The sequence below is a fragment of the Microcaecilia unicolor genome, chromosome 1 (assembly GCF_901765095.1).
Source record: "Microcaecilia unicolor chromosome 1, aMicUni1.1, whole genome shotgun sequence".
In the NCBI taxonomy this organism is placed as follows: Eukaryota; Metazoa; Chordata; class Amphibia; order Gymnophiona; family Siphonopidae; genus Microcaecilia; species Microcaecilia unicolor.
The window spans coordinates 214,662,773-214,684,960 of NC_044031.1; the positions used below are offsets into that span (position 1 = coordinate 214,662,773).

The following is a 22,188-nucleotide window of genomic DNA, read 5'->3' on the forward strand; positions in this document are numbered from 1 at the left end:
CTGAATTCTTAGGAAGATAGTGCTTTATAACACATTTTGTTGTGTGTGTGTATCTATATCTATATATACACACACACACACAACAAAACATATGCGCACACGCCCTTTTAATAGTTGCATTTTACTTTTTATATTAACAGTCCATTTTCATTTTTAATAGCATATGTATGTATCCAAATATTACCGATGAATGTTAACTAGTATACAGTTATGTATGCGATTTTAAATGTGTTTATATTTTACTTATATTATCATTTTATTTTTGTGTAGCTTTGATTGTGACCCGAGGCAGGCATCTGCCGAAACACAGCCCGTGTTGGGTTCACATTCTGGCGCTTTCGTTAAAGAACTTTTAAGATCTATACCCCTGGTTGGTCATCACTGCCCCTTGGTTCTTGTTGAATTTGTGTAGAAGCTTCTTCCTGTTTGTGTTTTTGACCAAGTAAATATCTGCCAGCTGTACAAAAAGGCCTTCCCCTAAAGCCTGTAGTGGTATCAAAGATCCACCTGGCTGCAGCACCTGTTCCAGACATGAAATCCCCAGTCTCCCACCTACAAAAGGTCCCAATGGCAATCCCAGGAATAAACCCAGCATTCCCTTGATTAGGCAGCAAAACTGGAGGTGTATGGGGTGACACCCCAATAAGTAAGGGTCTGCCATAATTCCCGTATGTAAAATGTTGCCCCATGTTTCAGATGGAAGCTCCTTGCTGGACACTTATAAAAGGAAGTTGGATACAACAGCTCTGCCTCTACACTAAAGAGGGTTTAATCCTCAGTGCAAAAACCAATCCCCCAGATGTCTAGCCAGACAGGCCTGGTTATACTTAGACTGCCCATTAACCAGTAGCATAGATATAGAAAGATTTGGTTTTTTGCCACTCCAGCAATATTGGGATAGATGTTGATGAACACGAATGTCTCTCTGCAATATCTTAAGTGGTAGCATTTGGAGAGTATATAACCATTTTGGGAACTCCACCATCTTATGTATCCTGCCATGAAGCCTTAGAGGTAATTTTTGTCAGCCCGATAAAGTTGCTGCAGTTGAGTATAACAGATGTGAGATAAGATGATATAACTCTGAGGACTGCAAGGATAGGTGGATGCCTAGATATTACAGAGAGTGGGCTTCCCAACACAAAGGGAACAATCCCTCCCAACTCTGCTGTACTTGGTCTGAGGATGCCAGTACCAGGAATTTCTATAAATTTACACAAAAGCCTAAAAAATCACCATATTCTTCAAAGACTTCCCATCAGAGCTCCAAGCGATTATTGTGGATTAGAGAGGTGTACCAATATGTTATCGCAAAAGCAGAAATTTTAAATACTGAGGTCTTAAAGGGCACCCCTATAATCTCCGGATTAGCTAAGATATCTCAAATGAGAGGGATTCAACACCAAAATGAAAAGTAAAGGTGATAGGGGCACCACTGATGTGTGCCCTGTCGGTCCAAAAACGATTGCGAAAAATCTCATTCACCCACATGACAGCTTTGGGAGCTGAATATGCAGCCTGCACTGAATAAAAAAAAACAAAAAAAAAACCCCCAAAACAACCCAGTAATCCCATATGCCTGACAAACTTTAACGAGAAAAGTCCAACAAACATGATCAAAGGCCTTCTCAGCATCAAAACTGATGAGAAGAGCAGGCAATTTGTGTTTTTGCACCATTTCTAAGAAGGCCAAGATCTTGCGAAGATTTTTAGTAGCCGTCCAGCCTCTAACAAACTAGACCTCAGAGCCCTCCACTAAGTAGGGAAGAATCCTAGCTAACTGGTTCGCCAAGGCAAATAGCTTGGCCTCAAAATTTAATAAACATATGGGCCTATACAAGTTGGGAGAGCATGGATCCCTATCTGGTTTCAAGAGTACAATCATTTGTTCTGTTTGAAGGGACTCCAGCAGGATCTTATTAGTGACCATGTGACTGAACAAATTCAGAAGCAAGGGCCCAATATGTTACTGTAAAATCTTATAAAATTGAGCCTTGAAACCATCTAGCCCAGGCTCAAACACTGCCCTGGAGGGCCAGAAAGCTCACCATCTGTAAAAGGAGCATTCAATAACTCTGCCCAGGAAGGAGCAATATATAAGTACTGAACATTATTCAAATAGAGCCATCCCGGGTATCTGCAGCCGACAAAGCATATAGACTTTCATAAAAGCATTTAAAAATTGCATAATTTTCATAATCAGAAGTCTTCCTTGCCCATACCATCAGCCAGCTGCAGAATCCTAAAAAGGGCCTTGCCTAGTCAATCAAATGAGATAATAATTTGTCACTTTTGTTACCATGTAAATAAAGTTGGTATTTATAACAGGCTCATGACTTACCAGCCCTTTGATGCAATCAAGTATTAAAGAGCCGCTTGGAAAGGCAGTGGACTTCCGAGTGCCCACAGCAACCCTACCTTTGATTACCTGCGTCTCTAAACGCAAAATTTTCTTGATCCTCATTTTCTTCCAGCAAGCAGCATATGCTATAATCTCTCCCCTGAGCACTGCCTTAGTCATGTCACCTGGGCAGCATTGTTCAGTGTGTATTTATTCCATTTTTTCACAAAAAAGAATGGAACGAATGCTCCCAGTAAAACTCAACTGGAAATTGCCATCTAAACTCCCTGCTCTCTAAAGGAGCAAGGTCCAGGGACACCCAAACCAACATATGGTCAGAAGTGCAACATGGACAAAATCACTGATGTAACCAAATGTTTGAAAAAATTTGGAAACCAAGATGTAGTGAATTTTTGAATGAGTAGAATGAGCTCTAGAAAGGTGTGTATAATCCCTCTCTCCCGTGTGAAACAAATGGCCAAGAATCAACTAGATCTATAGTATTGCACAGCAGAAGCAACCCTTGGATAGGTAAACCCATAAATCCCCTGTAGGGTGAGAGCGATCCAGAGTGGGGTCATAGACTGCATTAAAGTCACCCCCAAAAATAATATCATGGTGGACCTGAAGTAAGAAGGCATTGACAAGACTAGCAAAAAAAAAAAAAAAAAGCCTTATCATATGAACTGGGTGCAAAGACATTACATAAAATCAAAGGATGTTTAAGAGTTACCCTGGCCAATACAAAGGTGCTCTCCAGTCCACGAATTACAAAGTAGATTTGTATACCCATGGATTTCCTAAACAAAATTAGAACTCCAGTTTTTCTACAAGAAGCGGGTGACTTCACCAAGGAGCCCACCCACCACCTCTGAAACTTTTGATGTTCTGCAGAGGAGAGATGGGTTTCATAACACTGTGATATCAATTTTATGGCTATTAAGAAATCATAATATCTTTTGCCTCTTAATGGGGGGGGGGGTCTCTCCCCCCCCCCCCACACACATTCCAAGAAGGTAGTTTGAGAGGGCTCATTTATCCAAGTTCCTCATATAACGAGAGAAAAATAAAACAGTCATAGCTTAATTGTAGTAAGAGTGGCCTCCCAGCCCCGGACTGCCCCACACAAGACCAAATGTGCTTGTCAAAAAATTGGCCTCGCCCTCCACATCATGAGATGCCCCCCAAGAAGAAGAGGGAAAAAAAACCCATACACAGCAAAACAGTGATGAGAACAAAAAAAAATAAAGCATCCAAAAATCTAAGATCAAACCGAACCTCTCCCTCCTCCTCCCCCCAAAATGTGTTTAGAATTTTAAAATGATTACATCACAAGGAAAACTTTATGGAGGGGGGCATAAAGGCAAGTGTTTCTTGTATTTCACTTTTATTGAATCACAGCATTATAAATATACTTCTACTACTGGATTATCTGCCAGAGTATAATCCAGCTGTTGCATGTCTCATTCTCCCACCACCAACATACACACAAACCAATCAAGAAAATCATGAAACTGAATACATTTCTATTCTTTCCAAGTCAATGGAATATTGAAAAGAGATTACATATAGCCGCAGACTGCTGGAAATTTGTCAGTCTGACTAGGGGCAAAGTAACTTTCTGAATACTGAATGAAACAGGCCCAAATCTGGCCTGGAGGAAGAACTGGGGAAACATTGAGATGAAAATGGACCAGATCATACCAAATATTCTAGAGATATGAAGTCCCTAAAACAGAGGTTTTTAACCTTTTTTATTCCCTCGTCCCTTCTTCCTAAACCATGTGTACACTAGTGACTATTGACAGTTAAATATGTCACTATCAGCAACTAACAATGTTGCTAACATGTAACTACAGTGGTACACAGTTATACTACCAAAGTCACACAAAGCTACAATGCTACATAAATTGTACATAATGTTGCATAAAATGACTTGTTTACAAATGATACATGCAAGACTTATGAATGAATTATCTTAGTAATAACGATTCAGTAATTTTAGTCATTAGGTCACATGATTTGCACACGGTGCAAATGAAGTAAATAAACTTAAATTTATTTACTTCATTAATGAGAGCATTGCTGATGCTTACTCTTGACCAATGCTTGAAACTGTGGTTCAGTTTTCAACAGTGCAACATGCATATTGCCACATACATTCCAGTATGTTTCGTTTCTGAGCAAATTCCTTTCAAAACTCTAATTAGTGCCTTCATTCTGTTTAGAAAATTTCAATACATTACCTCTGATTTCAAGACCCTTCTCCACACCCTGTTGGGGGCACCACTGGTTAAGTACCCTTGTCCTAAAATAATATTCATGCAATTCTATGGAAGAAGTAACTGCAGCAGTTACAGAGTGTTGACAGTGAAATTTAAATGGGTACACTAACTTCTCTTTCAAACCCAAGAAAACGTTATACAGAGGAGTTCAAAACTATGATACTCCCACCCACATAGGCACCCCTCCTCCCCCCCACCCACAAAGGGGCTGAAGGAATTCTATGAGCTATGCCATAACAAGTGCTTTCCCACTTGTTTAAGGGTAAACTTATGAATTTTCCCTTGGATTTTTTTTTATCGGAAAAAGGAGCAAATGGAAGAAAAATACACATTATAAAAGGAGAGAACAGCAATATCTATTTTATTTATTGGACTATAAGATGCACCAAGGTCCTGGTATAAAAAATAAAATAAATATCAGGAAAAAAAAAGTATTTCAGTGACAGACTCAAAAACAGCTCTCATTTTGAGTATTTTGGACCATAAAGGGGTAAATCTTATAACCTCTGATCATCCCTTCCCTTCCACTCCATTCTCAACTGCTGCAGAGTTGGGCACCATATAACAAAGGCAATTGTATGGCCTCATGTACCAAGCATTTTCCCCCTTTTACAGAACATAAGGAAAACCATTTAGTAAAACTAAAAACTAGTCTGTCTTTCTTCCTGTGGTAGCATATCTAGATATTTATTGTGCTGTCACAATACATATGTACCTTGCATATTGTTAAAATATTTGTCATAATATGGCTTCTGTATAACTAGTTGAAATACTTTTATGATTTGGTGCCTGCTCTGTGTTACCTCAGCTTCAGAGTCCTTCAGTTTCTGAACTTTTTCTTTGACCTTCATCTCAAAGACCTGCTCCATTTCCATCTCCATTTTTTTCATTTTAGACACATGTTCTCTTCTTTCTTCTTCCATTTGTGCCAAGGGGCTCCTGTAGTAAACACAAAGCAGAAATTATACTGCCATCAAATGTCCTAAAATGTGATCAGACAACCACCATGCTAAAAAAGAAGACTTTTTCACACCTTTAATCTATTTTCCTTGAGTTTTACTAGATCAGTCCAAACCAATGGGTTGTCTCTTCCTGACCAGTAGATAGAGGTTGATACACTGAACGTTTAGAGTGACGTCACTGGTATGAGAGGCTGTGCAGGCTGAAAACTTCAGTATGTTAATGCCAAAGTAGGAGACGTACTAGATATATTCTGCAGATTTTGACAGCCTAGCCAAGGAAATTAACTTTGGTGACACACTAAAAACTTCTATAGAAATGGGAAAAGGGAAACATCTGGAAAGCAGTGTATACTAATGCCCATAAGTGAGATAAGATTCTGGATCTGGAGGCTACGATGGAAGATAACAGCTGGGATTTAGCAGTGATCATAGATGTGGTTCATGTAGAACCATTATTGGGATCTAGCTACACTGAGAAATATGTTCAGTAAGGGAGGCATGGAGGCATTGTGTGTTAAAGATAATAAACAGAAATAAAACAAAACATAAAAAGGAAAATAAGATACCTTTGTTATTGGACTAACAATACAATTTTTGATGAGCTTTTGGAATGCTCTCCTGCAGGAGATGGTGGAGATGAAAACGGCAACAGAATTAAAAAATGTGTGAAATAAACACAAAGGAATCCTGTTCAGAAGGAATGGATCCACCGAAGCTTAGCGGATATTGGGTGGCAACACCGGTAATTGGGAAGCAAAGCTAGTGCTGGGCAGACTTCCACAGTCTGTGCCCTGAAAATGGCAAGGACAAATCAAGGTGTACATACAATGAATTTATCTTGTTAGGCAGACTGGATGGACCGTACAGGTCTTTATCTGCCGTCATCTACTATGTTATTATATTTTGAAAGCAATAACTTCTTCAAGCCACTGTGAAGCATCTGAAGGACATTACAGTGAAGTTCTCAGAGAATGGGAAAACCATGAGCTTTGGGTTGAAGTTTCACCTCGAAGAAGAAGACCAGGATAAAGTCAGAGAATGCAGAGCTATTGATGAGCTCTTAAGAGACTGTGCAAGTACTTTCTTACTTGAGGAGTGTGGCGACTCCCAATCAGTAGCCCAGAAGAGAGTGCCAGAGTAAGCAAGTAAGATCTGTCGCACAAAGTTTACTATGAAGAAGATATGTAAAGTGAAGGAGTGGGCTTGGAAGGAACGGAAATGTTTTGAATGGAGACGCCTCTGAAAGAGATGGTGCAGTCTAAGAGGGTCCCCTGGGAGTGAAACAGAGTTCTGATCTGCAGAAGGTATTGCCTTCGAAAGCTAATCAAAAAATGGTTAGTCCAATAAAAAAGATATCTTACTTTCTTTTCTATGCTTTGTTTTATTTCTATTACCTTAAGTGGACAAACATGGCTACCACATCACTATGTTGAAGACAAAATTAAAGTGACAGAATTGCAAGACTTATGGTTAAGGAAAAGACACTGTAGGTTAATCTAGAAAGAGGGAAAGGAAATTATATTTGCACTGGTGTGATAGAGTTTTTTTTTTTTTTTTAAAGTCTAGAACCTTCACTTTTGAAAGAACCCTCTCCACCCCTGTTTTAATACTGAACCATACCACCTGGTGATCACTGGATGTCCCACAATCACCCACTATAACATCAAAAACATTCTCCCCATTTGTAAGCACTGTCCAATATGGCCCCATCCCACGTTCTATTACCAACTGCAGGAACAGTTCTCCCTGTACAGAATCCAGGATATCCCTCTTCAAGACAACCTCATATAAAGGGATACTCCAATCAACATCTGGTATATTAAAATCACATATTAGTAATTCCCCTTTCATAGCTATATTTTGAATGTCTAAATTCTCTGTTCACTTGTGCCTGTGAAGGCAGCTTGCATATCACATCAATGTATAGGGAATTTCAATTTCCTCTTTCCAGATTAACCCACTGTGTCTCTTCCTTACCCTGTTACTTTACCATTATCTTTAAAATATGCCACTCTTTCTCTCTTTCCTCCTTAACAGATTACAGCATGGCATAACTAAATCCCAGTCACAGTTCTCCATGAACCACATCTCTATGACCACCACTAAATCCAGGTCAGCCTCTTCCATCACATCATCTAGACCAAGAAACTTATTTTTCTGCTTTTCATTTTCTCTGTTTTGATATCTGGAAAAAGTATGGTGTGTTGTTACCAGCACCAAAGGAGGCCCTGAATTGAAAATGCTGCCTAACGCATAAAAACTGCAGAAAGCGCTCAGAGTGCTGTTGTATAGGAATGTGAAGATATGCTTATGTTTATTTACACGTGATGAGCATGCCTTTTTTTTGTTTTGTTTTTTAAACAAACAAATCAAAGCGATGTATGGGGCCATTAAAATAAAAAGCACTTTCCTTGTAACTTCATAGTATGCCTGACAAGGACTAGGCAGGACTAATCTATGATCATTTAGCGAGTGTAGACAATGGGCTGAAGTATACAGAATTGTCAATGATGCCAAATAATCAGGTACACCTGTATGAATTGCCTTGTGAGCCAGGGTAAATTTTAAATTGAATCCTCAGATGTATAGGTAACCAATGTAACTTTATCAAAAGTGGAGTGACATGATGAATGTCTAGCATAACAAACGAGTTGCTATATTTTGAAGAGTCTGAAAACGTTTTAATGCAGTGTTTGGAAGACCAGAATAAACCACACTGCAATAATCTAACTGAGAACAAATGAAATCATGAAACAGTGTATTGTAAAGCTTTAAAGTACAAAACACCTCTTTACTGATTTAATCCTTTGAAGGGCATAAAAACCCCGCTTTAATACTGCTGAAATTTGACTGGAAAATGTCAATTTGGAGTCTATTAGGACCCCAAGATATTTAAAGCAATCAACAGGAGTTATATGTTCACCAATACCAGTGTCAGAGAAGGAACTAAAACTTGGCCTGTAAGCCAACAGTCAGATGCTCACAAAGTCAGAGAGAAACATTATCCAAACACTAGTAAAAAAAAACCCGTTTCTGATGCAAATGAAATGGGGGCTAGCAAGGTTTTCTTCAGAGTGTGCATGTGCCAGTGTGTGTGTCCCTGCCCTCTGCCCTCTCTCCCTCCCCCTCCCCCCTCTAAGTCCAGTCCTTCAGTGTTTCCTGCTGTTCTGTGTTTTTGTTACAGAGAGAGTGAGGGCATCTCTCTCCCCTCCCCCCTCTGAGTCCTTCACAGTTTCGTGGGATTTCCTGCTGTGCTGTTTTCCTTCACTCATGGGGAAACCGGATATCTCTGGCGCTTCACACTTCCGGCTGGAGGCTTCAGTGGTGCCTTTTATATATATAGAAGATAATTTTAAGAGTCCAGAACTGCAGCAAATACAAATTGGATTATAAAAATATGCAATCAAAACCCAATTATTGAATTAAATGGACTAAGGGACTCAGATATTAAAGATAGCCAAGGAATATGGATCCCTGTGGAACATCACACTTTATTGGGTAAACATCTTTATTGTACATCCTTACTCACCTAAAGGTGCGATCCTTTAAAAAAAAAAAAAAAAAAAGACACAAACCATTTCAACACTATCACCTAGTCCAATCTCTGTTCGGCGGTGCAGCAATAAATCATGATCAATCATGTGAAATGATGCCGACATATCAAGTGAGACTGCTAAAGCAATTAAACCTTCATCAAGTTTACTATGAATCTCGCTTAATAACGAAGGTAAGAGTTTCTATGCTAGAACCCAGCCTAAACCCTCACTGTCGTGGATGAAGAATCAGCGATGTTTCTAAATGATCCTGCAGCTGAGAAAAAAAACTATGCTCTGAAATCCATTTTGCCAAAAATGACAAACTAAATATAGGACGGTAACTTGCTGGTAATGCAGAATCAAGATAAGAATTCTTCAAAATTGGACAAATAATGGCAGACTTGAGAGGACTAGAAATATAACCTTCTGTCAAAGTTTTTGTAATAAGTTGAAGAACTACTGGTAAAAGATTTAAAGATGGAATTTTTAACCAAGAAGAGGGCAACGTATCCAGAATACATGTTGTAACATTAATTCCAGTCAAGGTTTTGCACAATAGGTACAATGATGAAGACTAAAAGAAGTCCACTGGGTATTGAATGATACAAAAGAATCCGATGTTGAAGCTTGTCCAAATACTGAAGTTAAAGAAACTATTTTTACTGACAAAAAAATGAGCAAGAGAATTAGCTGACGGCATAGTAGATTTTACATCTATGCTTTCCTCGCCCTCTGGTGGCCAGAACGGGTGGCTGCTATGGCCGTTCCAGATTTCTGTTCAGTCCGGTCCGGATCTTCCAGGCTGCCAGGGTTGCTTGAGCCTGCACAGCATCCGTAGCTGCCTGGTGATTGCAGCAGCTGAGTTCCAGGTGCTGCTGGGCTTATTAGCCATTTTGTTACTCTCAGCCCTTGCATCATCTAAGGCCCTGGTACGTGGGTGCTTGTGCACTTCTGCCTGAGAGACTGTCTGGACCTGATTCTGCGTTTGCTGGTTTCCTGCCTTTTGAACCTTGCCTGATCCTGGACTTTGCTTTGCTTGCCGCCTGCCTTTTGAACCTTTGCCTGGACCTGTCTTCTGCTTGCTGGCTGACTGCCAGAGACCTAGCCTGGATTTGCCAGTACGTCTGTTCTGCCTTGCTTCTGGTGTGGGGTGGTTTTGCCTGCCACTGCTGCTCTTCGGCAGTGGACCAAGGGCTCACAAACCCAGTTCCTGTTTAGTAAACGTGACAGTAGACAAATTATTTACAGGTAAAGATTGTTTTAATGAATCAGAGAAAACGATTTCTTAGAAGAATCACTTGCTTCCAAAATTAACGTGGCATAATAATCTTTTTTGCAAGCTTCAACTGATATGTGTAATACCGCTGTGCACTTTTATAGGCTTGAAGATTATCAAAAGATCTCTTTTTGCGCCACTGTGTCTCTCTCTATGTCTTAATGTTGATGAAGAAGAATTAAACCTGAATGAAACCATGGTTTACTTTTAACACCAAACTCTTAACAGGATGGAGAGGAGCAACCTCATCTAGCTTGTCTAAAAGAATACTATTCTAAAGATCAACTTGATCATCTGAAGGTAAAAGACCAAATTTATCTGGGAAAAGATCTGAGAGTGGTGAAAAAGCATCAAAGTCTACTGAATGTAAATTCCTAACAGTCCAGTCTACTGGACTCAGTTGATCTAGAGTAATCGCTGATGCTAGAATAAAGGAAACCAAAATAATGATCCGTTCAAGGTAAAGGATCAGAAATAAAATTACTACACGATAACACAGAACAACAATTGGTTAAAACCTGATCTAAAGTACGACCTACTATGTGTAGGAACATGAACATAGTAAGTAAAGCCTAAATCGGCCAAAAATGCAAGAAAAGAAGCAGAATGAGAAGACAAATCTAGCCACATGAATATTAAAATCCCCTAAAATATGTACATTTGGAAATATAATAGTGAAATCTGCTATCATTTGATAAACACACTCCCAAGTCACAGTAAGAGACAGAGGACAACAGCACAGTAAGTATGCAATGCAGTATACCCTGTAACACTAACAGAATTTCTGAATAAAGGAAACCCCTTTTCCAGATAGCCTATTGGCATAAAAGACTTCAAAGTCTTGATGGAGATTCTGAAATAAAATACATTCATCTCCTGGTCAAAACCAGGTTTCCACTAAGCCAAAGATACAAAATCTATGCTGAATTAAAAGATCACAAACTAAGTGGGATTTAGATTTAAGCGAACAACAGTTAAGTAGCCCACTGAGTTGGACTAGAAAGAACACCGCTATGATTCTGCCTACTCACTGTGCAGCGCTAAGGGTGGGTGCTGTAGAATACCGGGGTAGAATAAGAATTTGACATTATCAGAACAGTAAAACTAAACAACAAAAACAATATAAAGAACAACTTTCTAAGACCTCTCAGGCAGCTCCCAGTTGGTGAGAGGTTATAAGTGTGTGCCTGATGCAAAGAGCTCCTATCTCTGAGAGAGAGAGAGAGAGAGAGAGAGAGAGAGAGAGAGAGAGAACGCGCTATATGGATGTTGTAGAGAAGTCCCATCTCTACTATGGCAGTCCCTGTGCTTCCTTAGGAAGAAGGACGTCTCCTAAAAGGTAAGCATCACCCTGGTGCAGCAGGAAGTAATCCTACAGCCAGGACCAGTCCACCAGGGGATGCAATATCTTCTCGCACCAAGGATGTGTCTAGCTGTTGCAGTTGGTGATTCCATTATCAGGCATGTAGATAGCTGGGTGGCTGGTTGATGTGAGGATCACCTGGTCACGAGCCTGCCTAGTGCGAAGGTGGCAGACCTCATGCGTCACCAAGATAGGATTTAGATAGTGCTGGGGAGGACCCGGCTGTCTTGGTATATGTGGGTACCAATGCCATAGGAAAATGTGGGAGGGAGGTTCTGGAAGCCAAATTTAGGCTCCTAGGTAATAAGCTGAAATCCAGATCCTCCAGGATAGCATTTTCAGAAATGCTCCCTGTTCCACACGTATGAACTAAGAGACAGGCAAAGCTCTGGAGTCTCAATGAGTAGACATTGCTGCCTGGATGTATCACCGCCATCTGAAACTAAACATGACCAAGACTGAGCTTCTTATCTTTCCCCCTAAACCAAACTCTCCTCTTCCCCCATTTTCTATCTGTGGATAACAATCTCATCCTCCCTGTCCTATCAGCTCGTAACCTTGGGGTCATCTTTGACTCCTCTCTTTCCTTCTCTGAACATATTCAATAAACTGCTAAAACCTGTCGTTTCCTTCTCTATAACATCACCAAAATTCATCCTTTCCTTTCTGAGCACACTACCAGAACCCTTATCTACACTCTTATTACCTCTCACTTAGACTATTGCAATGTGCTTCTCACAGGTCTCCCACTAAACCATCTCTCTCCCCTTCAACCAGTTCAAAATTCTGCTGCAAGACTTATATTCCACCAGTGTCGCGCTCATATTAGCGCTCTCCTCAAGTCACTTCATTGGCTCCCTATCCATTTCCGCATACAGTTCAAACTCCTCTTATTGACTTACAAGTGCATTCACTCTGCAGCTCCTCAGTACCTCTCCATGCCTTATCCCTCCTTACACTCCTCCCTGGGAACTTTGTTCACTGGGTAAATCTCTCTTTTCTGCACCTTTCTCCTCCACTGCTAACTCTAGACTTCGTTCCTTTTATCTTGCTGTACCATATGCCTGGAATAGACTTCCTAAGTTGGTACATCAAGCTCCATCTCTGGCCATCTTCAAATCTAGGATACAAGCCCAACTTTTTGATGCTGCTTTTAACTCCTAACCCTTACTCACTTGATCAGTACCCATGTTTTATCATTCTCCTTATCCCATATTTGTCGTGTTTGTCTGTCCTGATTAGATTGTAAGCTCTGTTGAGCAGGGACTGTCTCTTCATGTCCAGTGTACAGCGATGCATATGCCTAGAAGAGCTATAGAAATGATAAATAGTAGTAGTGGTGGTGGTGCAGGGGACGAGAGATTTAGATTTGTTAGGAACTGGGCAACGTTCTGGGGAAGGGGGAGCCAATTCCGAAAGGGTGGGCTCCACCTTATCTAGGTGGGACAAGGCTGCTGGCATTGGCATTTAAAAAGGAGATAGAGAAGCTTTTAAACTAGAAACTGGGGGAAGGCCAACAGTTGCTTAAAAGCAAAATGGTTTGGAAAAAGGTATCTTTCAAAGATATCACCAAAAGAGGGCATCCCGACTGTGAGATTGCAATAGAGACCATAGTAGAATAGTAGACCAGTGTCTTTAAATAAAAAGCAGACAGATTATCAAGATTGCACATCACTCATACATTTACTCACAGAAAGATGTACACCATATGTCTTTGTGTCTTAATTCTGCCCTTTAAGCTTCCCATTGTCTCCTTCCAATGTTTCAATGTCTATGTCCCATTGTTACATTCTTAACGATACTTCGATTGTCTCGCATAATTCTGCACAATGTAATCCACAACCAAGTTGTAACATATTGTATTTCCATTATTCATATCATATTGTAATCCACACTGAGCCCGCAAAAAGGTGGGAAAATGTGGGATACAAATGCAATAAATAATAATAATAATTATCACTGTCAACTGTTGAGCTATCTGTGAAGAACAACAAACATTGTTTGAAATATTTATATGCAAATGCCAGAAGCCTAAGAAATAAGATGGGAGAGTTAGAATATATCGCACTAAATGAAAATATAGATATAATAGGCATATATATATACATATATATATATATATATATATATAGATATATATAGATATATATAGATATAGATATATATCTCTGAGACCTGGTGAAAGGAAGATAATCAGTGGGACATTGTCATACCAGGGTACAAATTAATTCACAGTGATAGAGAGGACCAAATTGTGGAAGGGTAGCATTGTGTGTTAAGGGGGGCCTTGAATCAAATAGACTAAAAAAATCTGCAGGACACTAAACACATCTTAGAATCCCTATGTATAGAAATTCCACATATAAAGGGGAAAATGATACTGATGGGAGTGTACTACCTTCCACCTGGCCAGGATGAACTGATATAGAAATGTTATCAGAAATTAGGGAGGCTAACAAACTGGGCAATACAATAATAATGGGTAATTTCCATTACCCTGTTATTGACTGGGTAAATGTAACATCAGAGCATGCTAGGGAGGTAAAATTTCTTGATGAAATCAATGACTGCTTTATGGAGCAGCTGGTTCAGGAACCAAGAGGGGAAAGATTCTAGACCTAGTCTTTAGTGGAGTGCATGATCTGGTGCAGGAGGTAATGGTGCTGGAGGTAATAGTGCTGGGGTCACGTGATAACAGTAATCATATTAAGATCAGATTTGATATCAGCTCTAAAGTATACACAGGAAATCCAATACACTAGCATTTAACTTTCAAAAAGGAGACTATGATAGAATGATTAAAAAAAACAAACAAAAAAAAAAAAACCAACCAAACAAAAAAACTTAGAGGAGCAGCTGCAAAGGTCAAAACTTTACATCAAGCTGTTCTAAAGTACCATACTGGAAGCCCAGGCATATTCCATGTATTTAAAAAGGAAGAAAGAAGGCCAAACGACAGCCGACATGATTAAACAATGAGGTGAAGGAAGCTATTAGAGCTAAAAGAAAATCCTTCAGAATATGGAAGGATCCAACTAAAAATAATGGGAAACAGCATAAGGAATGGCAAGTCAAGTGCAAAGCACTGATAAGGAAGGCAAAGAGACTTTGAAAAGAAGATTGTGTTGCAGGCAAAAAACACATAGTAAAAACTTTTTTTTTTAGGTATATTAAAAGCAAGAATACGGCAAAAGAATCAGTTGGACCACTAGATGACCGATGGTTAAAAGGGGCACTTAGGGGGGGGGAGGAGCAAGATGGCGTCCTAGCTGTGCTCACGGAAGCTCTCAACTGTTTGTTGGAATTTTCTAACTTTTCCCCGATTTCTAATTATGCCTCATACCAAAAGAAATGTCAGAACATTCCCCACCCCAAAGCCATGCTACATAGGGCTACAGTCTTGCTTGTTGCTTTTCATGTCCCCCTCCCAAGAACTTTTATTCCCTTAGACAAACCAAGAGAATAAAGTTAGAAAACCGCTCAAATATTTGCTTCCCCCCCCCCCCCCCCCCCCCCCCCCCCCCCCCCCCCCCCCCCCGCTGGGGCTCAGGGAGCAGAGGGGTAGAGGAGAACCTACAAACCTCTGCCGGAAGTTATGTGGGTACCTGTGCCAGACTACCCAGAGAGCTGGAGCCCCTGGGCTGAAGCTCAGGACAAGGAGACTCCTGCAAATCTGACAAATGGAGCAAGGACCTTGGTCCAAACTCTAGGAGCAACTGGCCCACAGACCTAGGGCCCTTGGTGCAGACCATGGTCTGCTAGCCAGAGAATCAGGTATACCTCACTTACTAACAGTGCACCAGACAACCTCACCTTCTCATGGATGCAGAATATACTGATGTTTTTAGCCTACAACAGACCCTTATACCAGTGATATTACTGGAAAAGGTCAGTATTGATACTTCTAACTGCTGGTTGGGAAAGAACACAACCCATTGGTTCAGACTGGTCTAGTAGGAAGATAAGGAATGTACAATGAAAAATAACACTTCACAGAATGATCTGGCTGAATAATTCTAAGGGCAAATGTATTTTCTGAAATCTTTAGTTTAAAAATTATGTCAACATGAATTCCTCAACTCTTGTACAAATAAGTGCTTGGGATCAGCAATTTTCAAAAGCCATTTACCTGGATAAGTACTAATTTCCCTGGGTGAGAGGGCTGTCAAAATTGCTCACCCTAAGTCTGGCTAACAATATGAACAGGATTCCACAATACACACTTTCAGCTCCATTAAGGGGGCTGGGGCAGCATTTTCAGGGGGACAGGACAAGTCAGGGAGGAAAAAAATGCATTTTCAAATCTACTTGCGTCATTTTTCATTCAAAAGATACCTTTAAAAACTGGTGCAAGGACCATGGATATAAAGTAGCTACAGATTCATTTTGTTGAACCCAAGTATCTTGAACATTGTCATGAGCTTGAAAACTCAAAAAAAATTCAACTTTTTTTATTTTATTAGGCTTATCCCAACTGCAGCACTCAGTCCACACTTTCTTCCTCTTGACTGAACTTGTTTCAAACAGTTATTCAGTCAATACCCTCATTGATAAGTAACTTTATGTAATTTTGTAAGCCACATTGTGCCCATTTTTGTGGGAAAATGTGGGGTATAAATGTACTATAAATAAATCAAAACAGAGAAAAGAAAATAAGATACATCTTTTGATTAGCTTTCAAAGGTAGCCCTTCTTCAGATCGGAAATAAGCAAATGTTGACAAATATTAGAATATAAAGTGAAACAGAGGCATTCCAATAACAGTCTCATAGGAAAAGGAAGAGGTAGGTTAGGTAAGAAACAGGGAAAGCTGGGTGGATGAGAGAGAGAGAGATGTATGGCAGATAAAAGTGACTAAGCAGTAGAATTTTATGGTTTACAGTGGGATAAAAAGATCAAATCTTTGTTAAGCCCTGTTTGGTGGGTGTCAAAATATTTCATCATTTTGACTTCAAAAGGTCTTGCATTCCTGGATTGTCTTAAGATTTCCTTTCAGTGTTCTTAGCATAAGATCACAGATTCAATGTTCTGGTTTTGTAAAGTGCTGTCTCAGAGGTGGCATCCTGGTTGGCACTGGAGTGTTTAATAGTGTGTCTGTGTAAATTGAGCCAAGTCTAACATCTAGCTTGTTTCTCCAATATAGCATCCCTTCACACTTTTTGCATTGAATGATGTATACCACATTGGAGGATAAGCATGTGAATGACCCCTTATTCTGAATATTTTTCCTATGCGAGTGACTGTAGGATCCTGTGAAATGTGTTGGCATAGTTTGCAGCTGGGAATATTGCAAGGGCATGTGCCATTCTCCTCTTTTAGAGCTTCTAGTTGGAGTCTGCTTTTCACTAATTTCTGCTTCAAATTAGGTGGCTGTCAGATGGCCAGCACTGGTGAGGCTGGGAATATCTCTTTCAGTACGTCATCCTCCTGGAGTATTTTTCTAGCACTGGATTGTAAATCTCTACAAGAGCGATTCTCTCAGTGGGTTTCTTCTCTTTGTACTGCAGTAGGTTTTCTCTGCATTTTAAGGGAAGAAGCAATATTCTTGGAGACTATTTTGAGGTTGTAGCCTTTTTGTTTGAAGGAATCAGTCAGGATTTTGAGATGTTTAGTTTTGTCTCCTGGATTAGAGCAAATACGGTGGTATCGTGTGGCTTGGCTGTGTATAATGAATATTTTTGTATGTGAAGTTAGAGTTGTGGAGATAGCTGCATCTGTCTGTAGGTTTCTTGTATATTGATGTTTGTACGTAGCCACTGCTGATGGAAACTGTGGCGTCTAGAAAGTTGACTTTCTGGGGAGTAGCCAATTTTATTATAGGATGGTATGTACTGAAAGAACTGTAAAATTGTTCGAGAATCTCTTCTCCCTAAGTCCAAATCATGAAAATATCATCAATATACTGGTAGTATTTTAAGAGTTTAGTTTGAGATATATTTAAAAACGTCTCTTCCAGTTCTGCCATGAAGAGGTTAGCATATTGGGGGTGCCATTCTGGTGCCCATGATTTACAGATAGATATCATTGTTAAAATGGAAATAGCTGTGTTAGAATACATTTAATTAATATTTTAATTGTTTCAGGTGATACTGGTGGTCCAGGGTAGATGTTTTTAGGAATGTATCACATGCAGCTATGCTATCTGCACGGGGAATGTTGCTGTATACTGCTTTTACATCCATTGTGACCAGAAGAGTATCCGGTGGTAGCTGCTTGGTGTTTTTTTTTTTTTTTTTTTTTAAGTTTGTTTAGTAAGTCTGTGGTGTCTTGTATGAAGCCAATTGTCATGTACACAAAAGGTTTAAGAATCCCCTCTATAAATCCAAATATTTCCTCTGTGTGTCATGTATGAAGCTGTTTGTCTTGTACACAAAAAGTTTAGAATCCCCTCTGTAAGTCCAAATATTTCCTCTGTAAGTGTGCCAATGCCAGATATGATTGGCCTGCTAGAGTTTCCAGATTTATGGATTTTAGGTAGCATGTAGAATGTTCCCACAGACTGGACTTGAAAAATATTTGGGCTTTCTATCCTAATATAAACCATAAAATTCTACTGCTTTGTCACTCTCTTATCTGCCATATGTCTCTCTCTGTTTCTTACCTAACCTACCCTTCCCTTTTCCAGTAAGACTATCATTGGAATGCCTGTCATTTTATATTCTGATATTTGTCAACATTTGCTTATTTCCAATCTGAAGTGTTCCTCTGGAAGATAATCAAAAGAAGGTATCATCTTATTTTCTTTTCTATGTTTTGATTTATTTCTATTTATTACCTTTAAAAGTGTCCATTATAAATCTATGCATTAAATTTTGCCACACCATTAAACAAGTCGAGTATGATGGGCAAAAAAGAGGTAAAGAATCACATTTCCCAGAAATCTGATCTAGAAAGGAGGACAAATTAATTTATGCAACATCAATAGTGATTTTGTTTTAATAGATCAATACAGATTTGAAAAGTAGGACTTTTAGAGATTGATCATGTAATTACTCCATTCACAAAACAGTTAAATATTGGTAAGTGATGATTAGACTGCCACAATACATTTTTTTCTGCAAGGTATGTTCAATATCTGTGTTTAGATTACATCTATTATATTTTGTACAAGTCTACTATATATTTCTACCCCTTCCCCAATTTTCAGTTCACAGAATTGCATATTTTGGAAATAAAGAAACTGTTCTAGAAGTATGCAGAGTTCAGTATTCTCCAACTTATTCACTCCGATATAACAAACCTATATTTTGTATTTTTTGGTACCTGAAGGAGCTAGAGTCTGCAACACACAGAAATTATGTAACAGGAATCACTGCATGGATTATTCTAACGCATCAAAAATGAAGCAACAAAATGAATTTAAAAAAATGGTACATATAAAATCCAAAGCAGAAAAACCTTCATAAAACAAATGATGAATGCCTCTCATGATATACAGAATTTTAGGTTAGGTGAAATATTGATAGAAAAATCTTAGATACAAAAATCAACCACCACGCAGTAACAAATGCCTTTTGTTATCAATATATACAAGACATATACTTAACATTTACTACCTGAATATACCCTTAAACCCAACTGCTCCAAAAATAAAAACCTAAATTTATTTTATTTAGATTTTGCTCACACCTTTTTCAGTAGTAGCTCAAGTTGAGTTACATTCAGGTACACTGGATATTTCTCTGTCTCAGGAGGGCTCACAATCTAAGTTTATACCTGAGGCAATACTAAATACTACTAAATACTAGTATTGCTACAAACTGGAAGTGGAATATAAAGGAAGGAGAAATTAGGCTTTATCTGCTAATTTTCTTCCCTTTCGTCTTACCAGACCACTCGAAGACTTGTGTGTTATATCCATTGACCAGTAGGAAAAAACTGTAAACATAGAACTATGTGCTCTGCTCTTAATCGGCACTGTGCAGATCCTTAAGCTCAATATTTTGATAATGTAGTGGAACCTCTCATGGTTGAAGAAACTACATCTTCATACTCTTTCCCTGCGTCTTTTTTTTTTTTGAAAGCAGTAGGAACACAAACTGTCATTAAACAACCTGACAAACTATTAAAACCAAAATGAATCTTCAACGCCAAGATGTCTGTATCCAGAAGCTTAGACTCTGGTACAATAAATCAGGGCAGGTAGCTGGACTGGTCCGGTAAGACTAAAGAAAAGAAAATTAGAAAGTAAACTAATTTCTCCTTCCTTAGCATCCAAACCACACCAGTCCACATACGGGATGTTTCAAAGCTGTACCTACAATGGGAAGGATTCCGCCACTCCTGCTTGAGCTACCATAGAAACATAGGAAATTGCAGGCAGATATGACCGTATGGCCTATCCAGTCTGCCCATCTATACCAAGCTACTATTCATTCCTCTCCCAAGAACCTACGTACTTGTCCCAGACTTCCTTGAATTCAGATAGTCGTCCTCTCCACCGGAACACCATTCCACGCATTGAACACCTTCTCCATGAAGAAATATTTCTTTAGATAACTGCTGAGTCTGTCTTCATCTTATGCCCTCTCGTTCCAGAGCTTCCTTTCAATTCAGAACGATTCACATCCTACGCATTTATGCAATGAAGGCATTTAAACATCTATATCATGTCCAGGGCTTTTTTTGTACTGACACCTTTTTTTTTATTTTTTACTTTCTTTTAGCAGGAGACTCCTGCTCTGGCAGGTCATCTCCCACAAAAGTCCGAGTCTCCCACTGAGCGGCTCCATGGGCAAGCAGCAATATTTCCCTCTCACTGACTGGCAGCCAGACCCAACACAAAAGCAACCTGATCTATGGCATGTGCGTGTTGTGACACCAGTGTCCTGCCCTGTGACCTGCTGCAATTGAGAGAGTGTCGTCATCTTTTCACAGATATATTATCTTCCTGTGAAATTGGCAGGATCACAAGAGATCTCAGATTCCCCTTTGGATGTGTCTGCACTTTAAGAGATCTCTGACTCAGAAAAAGTTATTCGCTCTACATTGTCAGGTGTTAAGACAACAGTAGCAATCAAAGTGTGGATGATGAGACTTCTTTAAAAATAGGAATAAGGATTTCTTTGGATTAAAGATAAGGCTTTTTCCAGATGTGACAAAAGAGGCCCAAAAAAAGAAGACGCCAGTTTCTTTTAAGTAGACCTGGAGTCTTACAGATGGGAGCTTCCTTTTTTCTGTATTATCCTTGTAAATGTATAGTTAGATTTCACTCAACAAAATATGTTTTCTTGAACCTACACATCTCACTGAGTTTTTGGTAACCAAGAGAATTGAAAGTGAGACCTAATAGTCCTGTCCTGAAAAAGTAATCTCTCTTGTAACTACATAGTTTCATCTTTTCTTTTTTTTTCATATGTTATTCTTCAGCTTTCCACGTTTCTAAATCTTGAATCATAGATTGTGGACTTGAGAATGTTAAAAACATAATATGTAATGAATCTCAATGATGTGATGTGAATTCATTTTTTTTCTTGCTAATTTTCTTTGTAGAAACAATGTTGTATTGAACTACTTTTCTGTACAAGCGTTTGCTTGAAATTTAAAATAAATAAATAAATAAATAAATAAATAAATAAATAAATAAAGAGAGAGAGAGAGAGAGTGTCGTCAGGAGAACTGTGCTCACCATCGCTCCCTCCAAATCTGGCTCCAAAGCTTCTCGCTTGCAGCAGCTGACCAATACCACATAACATCCTTGACCTGCTGAGGCTGCTTTTGCTGCAGCACCCTGCCCCCCCTTCCCCCACACATACCAGGGAGGATGGTTCAGGCCAGGGTAGGAAGTCTGAGGCTCCAGCACAGCCAGTCAGCCTTAAGAGGAACTGAGAACCAGGGCTCAAAGAGGAAAGCCTGAGGCTCCGGAGAAGACTGCCGACCCCCCCCCCCCCCCCAACACAGCATCAAGGCTGAGAAGGAAGCAAGCCCAAGGCTCCAGGCAGCACAGCCAGCCCTGAGGATCCTTCCGAAAGAGAAAGAGGGAGTGTTGAACATACTCTGCTACAGTGCCCCCCCCCCCCCCCACCTGCACAAGTCACTTCCCACCCTTCAGAAACTGACCCAGTGTACTGTAAGTGCAAGCAAGGTAAGAGGAATGGGCCTGGGAGAAGACAGAGAATGGGAATGGACGAGGAGATGAATGGGAATGGGGTGATTATGGTGGATATGTAGACACGGGGGGCACAGAGATAACAGGGGGGGAGGAGATTGGGAAGGGCAGAGGAGATAGACTATGGGGGATAGTAAGGGGATATGGCTGGGCTGATGCTAAACTACAGGGAGGAGTGGGAAGAGTAGGTCTGATGCTGGGCTACAGAGATGGAAGGGGGGGGGGGGGGTGGATGAGGAAGGTTAGGGTTGATTCTGGGCTATAGGGGTGGATGGTATTCCATTTTATATTAGTTCAGTGACCATTTATCCCACACA

General features: G+C 39.8%; 1 protein-coding gene across 6 annotated transcripts in view; it reads right to left on the reverse strand.

Moving 5' to 3' along the window:
* The window catches only part of SEPTIN7 (septin 7), a 266,068-nt gene that overhangs the window by 23,908 nt on the left and 219,972 nt on the right, over positions 1-22,188 (reverse strand). For all 6 annotated transcript variants that reach the window (XM_030204223.1, XM_030204206.1, XM_030204215.1 and 3 more), the window contains one exon: positions 5,430-5,565. In XM_030204223.1, the coding sequence (XP_030060083.1) occupies positions 5,430-5,565 (136 nt within the window). The remainder of the gene's footprint in view (positions 1-5,429; positions 5,566-22,188) is intronic.